Source organism: Bubalus bubalis, chromosome 1, assembly GCF_019923935.1.
Source record: "Bubalus bubalis isolate 160015118507 breed Murrah chromosome 1, NDDB_SH_1, whole genome shotgun sequence".
NCBI lineage: Eukaryota > Metazoa > Chordata > Mammalia > Artiodactyla > Bovidae > Bubalus > Bubalus bubalis.
In genome coordinates, this window is record NC_059157.1 from 18,647,638 (window position 1) to 18,657,192 (window position 9,555).

A 9,555-nucleotide genomic window follows, 5' to 3' on the forward strand; every position below is an offset into this window, starting at 1 on the left:
ACTTCCTTATATCTTAGCTGCCCAAAGGAATGTCTCCGTTAGTAAATATTGCATTTTTTGTTTCTACATAATTAAATTACTTCCTTAAAAATAACTATTTACTAAATGTACTATCATTTATCTTCCTAGATTCCTTGTAAGTTTGGCTCAGAATGCTAGTATTTAACAAGAAAAGTGATACTTAATGAAGCTGAAGTGATTCTTAATGAAGACACCATCTGGATTCCCTCAATATACCACTTCCACCCAAAAAACAATATCCCTACTGTATGCAGATACAGCTCAGTGAACAGTTATTAAGTAATGAACCTTCTTCTTCGTGGGCTGCTCAGCGGGTGGTGAAACGTTGGTTACAGGCTTGGGCAAGTTCCGTCTCTTTGCTGCTTCTCTGTTTGATGTTTCAAAAGATGTCTGACTCTCACTGTCAAGCTCCAAATCTTCATCACCCTGGTCAAAAGCAAACTCAATTCAGAAGTGAAGTCACTACCTGGAGCAGTTGTATCTTATGTTGCCATCTTTCACATTACCTTTCTTACCAACCCTTGACGGTTTCATGACATATTTACCATTATGAAATGGATACATACATTCTGCTTCACTGTCAGAATCCTGTTTACCCCTACTGGATCATCTTCGTTATGAGATGAAAGGTACAATGTAAACAGAAAGCCAAAAAAGAAGTCTTTGGGACAGAAAGCATCTTACACAAAAAAATCTACAGCCAGTTCCTCTAAAAATGAATTTCTTTATGAATATCCTTTTTTCTCTGAAATAAAACTTAACATTGTAAACTTCCACTTGCAAATGACAAAATTCATACTCAGTGCCAAAGGAAGAGAGTCAAAGGTCAATTTGGCTTCAAAAAACAGAGCTAAACAGAATGAATATAATGTGAGCTTATAATACCCAAGAGATTTGGATGCCCTCATATAAAAGATGTGATTTAGTCAAGTTTTCTCAGACTGTCTTAAGTTAGAACTTTTCAAGGATCTAAGTTATATGCTCTTTAGGCACCAAAAACCACTTAAACATTTGACATACAAATATGATCAATAAAAACTCTCTCTCTATATATATATAACTGATATATAAGCATTATTAATAAAGACTCCTAAAAATAGACTGGAATAATAGTTTGCAATTTAAAAAAAATTAGTATATGTTAAAGGAAACATAAACAATAGCAGAATTAAAAAATATGAAATGAGAATATTTTCTAACCCCAAGTTTATGACCATTGCTTAACTTCCAGGTTTCACCCGTCATCTGATAAAAGCGTTCTTCCAGCTTTTTCAATTTCATTTCCTGGCTAGGTTTTAGAACATTCTCTATGTATCTGCTGACCTGTTCAAAAAAAAAAAAATCAGGTGACTATACACTAACACCCCTAAGATTTTATTTACATTGTCTATAAAGTTGTAAATAAGAACCAGGTAAGACGTGGTGTTTTAACACTAACTCAGTTTTGCCCAAAAACCTACATCCTCCACTGTTGCATTACTCTCTAAAAATTTGCGTTTGTACATAATGCAAAGAAAAACAAATGTTCTATCCTTCTGCTTGTATGGCAGTCTGCTGATACATCCTTTAATGGGTTTTCAGTGCAACAAAAACTTACTAGGGTTGGAGATATAAGTATGCCCAAGTGCTACCTGATATTTCAAGATCATGAAAATAACTGTTAGATGATCATCCATGGTAAATGCAACTTCTAGAAAGCAAAACCAATCTTGGATAGGATGAAGCAAAAGCAGTGCTCAGAGGTAAAGTTATGGCTATATATATCTAATTAAAAAAGAAGAAAAAATATCAAATCATTAACTTTACATCTTAAAAATCTTGAAAAAGAACAAGTTAAACACAAAGCTGGCACATGAAAGCAAATAATAAAGAAGACATAAAAACAGGGGATAGAATAGAAAAACAACGGAACCAATGAAACCAAAAAGTGGTTCTTTGAAAAAAAATTAACAAACCTTTAACTTGACTAAGAAAAAGAGATGACTATCAAAATCAGAAATGAATGTAGAGAAACTGAGACCCTCAGAAATTGCTGGTGGACATACAAAATGTTGTGGAAAATAGTTTGGCAGTTCCTCAAGAAGTTAATATATAGAATTACCACATGACCCAGCAATTCCATTTCTATGTATATACTCCCAAAGAATTGAAAGTAAGTTCTCAAATATTTGCACACAAATATTCACAGCAGCACTATCCACAATAGTCCAAAGGTGGAGACAACCAAACTGTCCATCAGTGAACAGATAAACAAATTTTGATCCATCCATACAGTGGAATATGACTCAGTCATAGAAGGAATGAAGTGCTGATTTATGCTGTATGGATGAACCCTGCAAAACATTAGGCAAGGGAAAGAAATCAGACACAAAAGGTCACATGTTATATGATTTCACTTGTATGAAACATTCAGACAGATCCATACAAACAGAAAGCAGATTGCTGGCTGCCACAGGATCGAAGCAGTGAGGAATGGGGACATAACTGTTTAACAGGTTTGGGGTTTTCTCCTGGGGTGATGAAAATGTTTTGGAACTAGACAGAGGTAGTGGTTGTATACAATATTGTGAATACTCTAAACGCCACTGAATTACGGGCTTCCCTGGTAGCTCAGCTGATAAAGAATCTGCCTGCAATGCAGGAGACCTGGATTTGGTTCCTGGGTTGGGAAGATCCCCTGGAGAAGGGAACAGCTACCCACTCCAGTGTTCTGGCCTGGAGAATTCCATGGACTGCATAGTCCATGGGTCGCAAAGAGTTGGACACGACTGAGCGACTTTGACTTCTCAATGTTTATACCTCTCAATTCTTTTAGATGGGCTAAAAGGGTGATAGGCAGTAAGGCCAGGCGTGAAGTCTGAAGACGGCTCTCTGAAGTGAAGTGAAAGTCGCTCAGTTGTGACCTAAATTTGAAATTCCCCCGGATATTTTTGTATTTTCTCTATTTAATACTTTCCGAACAGTAGGGTTTACCTTTTCACCCTGTGCCTCTTGTTGTTTTTCCCTCACAAGTTTTTGCCTTTTCTCGTTCTTCTCTTCTTCTTCTAAGATATCAAAACATATAAGTGCTTTTTAATTCCCATGTATCCGTAAGTTGAATGTTATTTTCTCTGAAAATCATCTGTAGATCCTCACATTTGGGGAAAGAAAAGCTTTCAAAAAACAGATTTATTTTTCAAATAATAAAGATCAGATAGACAGACACAGTTGAAACAAAGAAATCTGCAAGAAATTTCTTTCTGTAAGAAATGTCAATCTGTAGGAAAAGGTCTGTTCTGAAACAAAAACTTTCTGACATGTATTAATGTTGCGTGTTACAGTTTTGGTAGGGAGACTTCAAGAATAATGATGGTGGGGGTTTTTCCTGCAGGTGCCGGATAGGGTTTTAGCAGCTCTACAGAAGCCCATTCCCACACATGAGGTGTAGAATACTGTGCTCCAGCTATTTGGTCACCCTTGGACATGACGGTAAAAGCAATACGCCTAGATTCTCAACGTGGGGTGTGAGTGGCAACCCTTTCAGTGACTTAACCAATATTAGATTATAAGCCACTGAATGTCAAAAGAAGGGATATCTGCTGTTGTATAGACCTTTTAAAGTTTGGGTTAGAAATGATACAGTTTCAGACATATATACAAGAAAAAAGAACAATTTCTCATAAAAATATTGGGGTATAGCCCATTCAAAATTGTTAACTAAAGTTGTAAGTATTACTCTACCATAAAATTACATAGCACAAATGAATGGTAAAATAATGCTTATTGTGCAAAAGTTCTCGAATAAAGGAAAGAAATTTCAGTAGAAAAGTATAAAAGGGTAGCATAAAGAGTAAACTTACCTTTCAGATAAACTTGGGAAGGTTTAAACGAGTTAACCCATGAGGTAGTCACAGAAATAATTAATGTAAGAAGAGCAAGCAGTAGGAAAATCCGGCCACACAGCAAAATTAGATCTTTGATTCCTTATAAAGGTTAAAAAAAAAATTACAATTACAATTCAAGACTTTTTTTTGATACTAATAATGAGTACTAATACATTAGACAGAAGATTATCTGTCTAGAAAAGTATAGTAAAATTTAAGGTATGTAACTGTCTTAAGATTTTTCATATAGTCTCCTTTGGGCAACAAAATTCATCATGACTGTCATTACCAGAACAAGTTTTCAGAAAACGATTCTAGAACATCTTATCTCTCAGGAATATAAGTATAATCTGAGTGACTGGCTATATTATAAATATATGACTATCCATAATGCATAAATTCTGGTTTCCTTTCTGCCCAGAGAAGGAAAGAAAATAATCCACATAATTGGGAATTAAATTGTGATAGTATCATCTTATTAGATTCTAGTTCTATTTAAAAAAAGCCACTCCCACTGAAACACCAAATTCTTCTCACAGGTAAATTATGCAACTCTGTACTTCTCTATTGCTCAATATTTACTTCATCATTTGTAAATAAATTTACTAGATACACGTTTGCCTAGAAAAAATTAAAATTTCAGTACTTTTATTATTTTAAGAACCAAATGAAAATTAACCAGCAAAAATGTAACAAGTACCTTCTTTGTGTAATACACTTTGCCAAATGGTAGGGAGTGTACATATAAAGTTGGATTAAAAATGGTTTCCACCCTCCATGAATTTCTAGTTTTGTTTTGTAATTCTCAAAAGTTACCAGGCAAAAGTACAGAGGAACCATCTTACCAGTGTGATGGGGGCTGGCAGTTAGTCAAATAACTAAGAATTAACAAAGGAATCATATATACAGACTTAAATATTTTATTTTTAACTGAAAACATATATACACGCACACATACATATACATATACACACACACACACACACACACACACACACACATATCATCCTTAAAAAAATAAGCAATTTAAATTTGTTTAAAGTTTTTTTGTTTTCTTTTGCATTATAGCCCTTCCAACCTTTGCCAGCATTAACTACTGATTCAGGTATTGTTCAATATGACATGTAATTAACTCTAGAGTAACTATGATCATTTCAAAAGTAATTTGATACCTAGAGTATTCATATTTAGAGAAACAAATGTTTTATGGAATTTATGTTCTATAACACTGCTTTTTGTTCTAACAAGCAAGCAATTTCAAATGGGAATACAAAAGAACTAGATTTATGTGTACACCTCTCAAGTAAGAAATTTTTAAATTAAGTTGAGATGTTTTGTTTATACTATGCTCAAGAGCCCATATGCAGGACACTTCAAAGGATAACAAATGTGATGAATCAGCATTAAAACACTTGGCTTAAGTATAAGTAAAAATGTATCAGCAATGAATGCTTTTACAGAGTGGAAAAAAAAACAGATCATTTCTCAATATATGTCCAAAAATATAGCACAGGTGAATGAACGTGTCTGAATTCTCTTTGGTAATTCAATTAGCAGTTCGAGCTAAAAGTAGCAATATCTCTAAGTTCTGGTCCAAACATAACTAGCCCTGCAGCTGTTGCACTGAGATGTATGATTTTTAAAATAGACTAAAACACTGTTACTGGATATTTGCAGAACCAGTAACAAGAAACCAAAGTAGACAACTACCAGTTCACAATTGTAAGTGGAAAGGCTACCAGGAGGCCAGCTGCATTTTCTAGAATTTTTTACTTTTATTAAATTAGATATTGTGATAAGTGATGGGAATACAAAAAAAGAAGGGGGGGGGGCCCTCTGTGCTCAAGGATATTATCCTGTGGTCATAGCTTATCGTGTGAACATCTCCTTGTGCAACTGAGTAACCACCTTCTCATTGACTAGTGACTCAAATAATAGTGCAAAGTAGATTATAGATGAGCAGAGTAACGGTGAATTCTGTAAGGTAAGGAAGCAGGTAGATTCTGGAATAAGTGTGAATTTAACATTTCTGTCTATCATTTAGATAAAGGTCTTGTTAGAGCCCAATATGGCTGGGAACTTCTAGATTTTTTAAAAGGCATTTTATTTTAATTTCTTATTTTAAGCAACGTTCTGGGTACCTGACTTCTTGCAGGTAGGGGTAACGAGAGGAAATATACAGAGTTAAATTTCATCATGGTCTCTTAATTCCCTTCTTCCTTCTCTCTTTCCTTCTCATCCAGTCATTGATTTATGCATGCATGCAGTAACTAGAAATTGAACACCTGCCTTCTGCAGCGAGAGTGCAAATCCTAACCAATTCCAGGGAATTCTCACAGTGGCCAATTTTAGAAGTGAGTTTAATAAGGGAGACAGACATGTAAACAGATCATTAATATGTCCAAAAATGAACGAATTCTCCACCAGTCCACGTTTCCTTTCATTTTTCCCTTTATCACTGGTACCACCAACTGCTTGAAGTTGTTCTTTGCCACATGTAGGAGTCATCCTTGAATCTCTGCTTTCCGTCACCCAAATCATTAATCCATCAACATCCCTGCTGATTCTACTTGGCTAAAATCCCAAATCTGTGTGCATTTCACCTCCTCTGTTATCCTATGCTATGCTATGCTAAGTCACTTCAGTCGTGTCCAACTCTGTGCAACCCCATAGACGGCAGACCACCAGGCACCCCCATCCCTGGGATTCTCCAGGCAAGAACACTGGAGTGGGTTGCCATTTCCTTCTCCAATGCATGAAAGTGAAAAGTGAAAGTGAAGTCGCTCAGTCATGTCCGACTCTTAGTGACCCCATGGACTGCAGCCTACCAGGCTCCTCCGTCCATGGGATTTTCCAGGCAAGAGCACTGGAGTGGGGTGCCATTGCCCTCTCTGTTATCCTAGTCCAGGCCAACTGTCATCATGACTTCCCTACTTCAGAAGCCTAACATGCCTCACTGCTTCTGCTGTAGCATCCTTGCAAAACATTCTCCACACAGAACCCAGAGACCTCTAAAAAGCCTTAAGGAAGTCCCTTAACCTCACCATATCTCAGTTTCTGCCACTCTAATGACAGAAAGCAAAGAGGAACTAAACCGCTTCTTGATGACTGTGAAAGAAGAGAGTGAAAAAGCTGGCTTAAAATTCAACATTCAAACAAGTAAGATCATGGCATTCAATCCCATCACTTCATGGCAAATACATGGGGGAAAAGTGGAAACAGTGACAAATTTTATTTTCTTGGGCTCCAAAATCACTGCGGATGATGACTACACCCATGAAATTAAAAGACACTTGCTCCTTGGAAGAAAAGCTATGACAAACCTAGTGTATTAAAAAGCAAAGACACCACTTGGCTGACAAAAGTCTGTATGGTCAAAGCTATGGTTTTTCCAGTAGTCATGTACAGATGTGAGAGTTGGATCATAAAGAAGGCTGAGGACAAGAAGACTTGATGCTTTCCAATTGTGGTGCTGAAAAAGACTGTGGAGAGTCCCTTCGAATGCAGGGGAAGCAAACCAGTCAATCCTAAAGGAAATCAACCCTGAATGTTCATTGGAAGGACTGATGCTGAAGCTGAAGTTCCAATACTTTGGCCACCTAATGCGAAGAACTGATTCATTTGAAAAGACCCTGATGCTGGGAAAGACTGAAGGCAGAAGGATATGGGGTGACAGAGGATGAGATAGTTGGATGGCATCACTGACTCAGTGGACGTGAGTCTGAGCAAACTTCAGGAGATAGTGAAGAACAAAGAAGCCTAGTGTGCTGAAGTCCATAGGGTCACTGTCAAAGTGTCCGACACCACTTAGCGACTGAACAACAAAAATAGGGATTATAATAATACCCATCTTTTTGCCTTTTCATATTGATTGTAAAGCGGATCAGATGAAATAATGAACGAACAGCATTTAGGATTTGGTGCTAAATGAATGTTACTGATACTATCTTGAGCCAATCTCCCTCTATGTCTCCTTGATCCAGCTTCAATAGTCTTCATCCTTTCCCTCCAACGCGTCACAATTCCTTTGTCTGGAATGTTTTCCGGCTTTTCAAAGGGTTGATTCCTTACCATTTAAATCTCGGCTTATACCTGTGGCGGATTCATTTTGATATTTGGCAAAACTAATACAATTATGTAAAGTTTAAAAATAAAATAAAAATAAATAAATAAATCTCGGCTTAAATTCCTCAGCAGGTTTACCTCACGTCAGTTTATTTCCTTTTGAGCATTCAACACGATTTGCAAGTCCTGTATATGTTTGTTCCTGTGCTTTCTGCCTCATGTTCCCTTACACGCAAAACTTCCCCAGATCAAGGGCGACTTTTTCAGCCACCTGCAGTCAACTTCCTCAAAAAAGCGGGAGTCTCGCGCTCCCCCACAAGACCCCACCCGGACCCCGATCCAGACTTGGATCCGGAAGAGGGAGGCCGGCGCGGTGCAACCTGGGAGTCGTAGTCAAAGCCGCCCAGAGGCATCGCGGCTGGGAAACGGAAATTCAATGCAGTGTTCATGGGGCCGTTACCCGAGTATGAGGGTCAAAAGAGAAAAGCCAACACTTACCCAGATCTGGTATCCCACGCCGGAGCTCCAGACACAAGAGGGGGAGAGCAGAGAGTAGAAAAATACCAACAACCCCACGAGAAGCCATAGTGACGGGAGCCCCGCTTCCGGGCGGAAGGCCCGCCCCTTCCGGCTGCGCCTCCCTGGGAAAGTGGAGTGGAGACCTTGTTAAGGGAGGAATTTGGGGAGACAGCTAGACCCTGAAGCCGGGTCGTTGGTCAGATTGAGATGAGCCCAGGTTTTTGAACTCATAATCTGTAGCGTTAGAACAAATGCAGGACACCTCACGTCACGTGGGCGGTGAGACGGCCTCGCTGGCGCCCGCTTAGTCAAGTCCTGTCAAACGTGCTCTCTGTCAAGTCAAACGTGGGCTCTGGCGAGGCTGGCCGCACCTGGATTCCGGAGACTGTGAAAAAGAGTTGTCAAGAGTAAAATGAGGCGTAATAGAAAGGGTACGGGCAGTTGACGCTGTGAGGAGGCAGCCTGGCCCTTTGGCCTTGCGTCCGTAGAGGGTGCTTGTGGACTTTTGGGTCGGAGCAACTGAGCGCCACTCTGCCGAAGCACCTTCTTCATCGCCTCAACGGTCTCCGGCCCATTTCGTGGTCTCTGGTTCCTGTGGAAAGATGATTCAAAAGTGGGACCTGGCGCCTAATCCTGGAGACCCGCCACCCCTTCTCTGCTCCGGGTTAGTTTTGCCAGCAGGGTTATTGTTAAAGACTTAACTCGGCCTCACAATTCTGTGACCTCATTGCCATCCCGTGACTTACCTCCACGGCGCTTCTGCCAACCTGCAGCGCAATTAAGCTAGGGAGATCCTTGCAGTTTACAAGCTTTCATGCTTTGAAAGTTCATTTTCTGACCTAGCCCATCAATTTTCCCACCCTGGCATTTAGTTCAGCTAACATTTATTGAGCCCCACAGTTTGCTGCCCGGAGGATTTATGAGACTCAAATACGTGTAAGTTAGTGAATTTGCCCCCAGGAAGCTCAGAAACTCAGTTTAGTAGCCGAAGGCGATGGCACCCCACTCCAGTACTCTTGCCTGGAAAATCCCATGGACGGAGGAGTCTGGTGGGCTGCAGTCCATGGGGTCGCGAAGAGTCGGACAC

At 39.2% G+C, this 9,555-nt stretch overlaps 1 protein-coding gene and 1 long non-coding RNA gene across 2 annotated transcripts in view; one reads left to right on the forward strand and one right to left on the reverse strand.

The window, feature by feature from the left end:
• LOC112583111 overlaps positions 1–784 on the forward strand; it is a 25,017-nt gene extending 24,233 nt beyond the window's left edge. Inside the window, exon 5 of the long non-coding RNA XR_003107463.2 lies at positions 130–784. This is a non-coding gene — a long non-coding RNA (uncharacterized LOC112583111). The remainder of the gene's footprint in view (positions 1–129) is intronic.
• Positions 1–9,126, reverse strand: part of UBXN8 (UBX domain protein 8) — an 18,049-nt gene extending 8,923 nt beyond the window's left edge. The window contains exons 1-5 of the mRNA XM_006076202.3: positions 8,448–9,126; positions 3,861–3,983; positions 2,995–3,065; positions 1,222–1,344; positions 310–447 (exon numbers count right to left, since the gene is read on the reverse strand). Of these exons, the coding sequence (XP_006076264.1) occupies positions 310–447; positions 1,222–1,344; positions 2,995–3,065; positions 3,861–3,983; positions 8,448–8,535 (543 nt within the window). The 5' untranslated portion in view covers positions 8,536–9,126. The remainder of the gene's footprint in view (positions 1–309; positions 448–1,221; positions 1,345–2,994; positions 3,066–3,860; positions 3,984–8,447) is intronic.
• Positions 9,127–9,555: the final 429 nt, after the last annotated feature.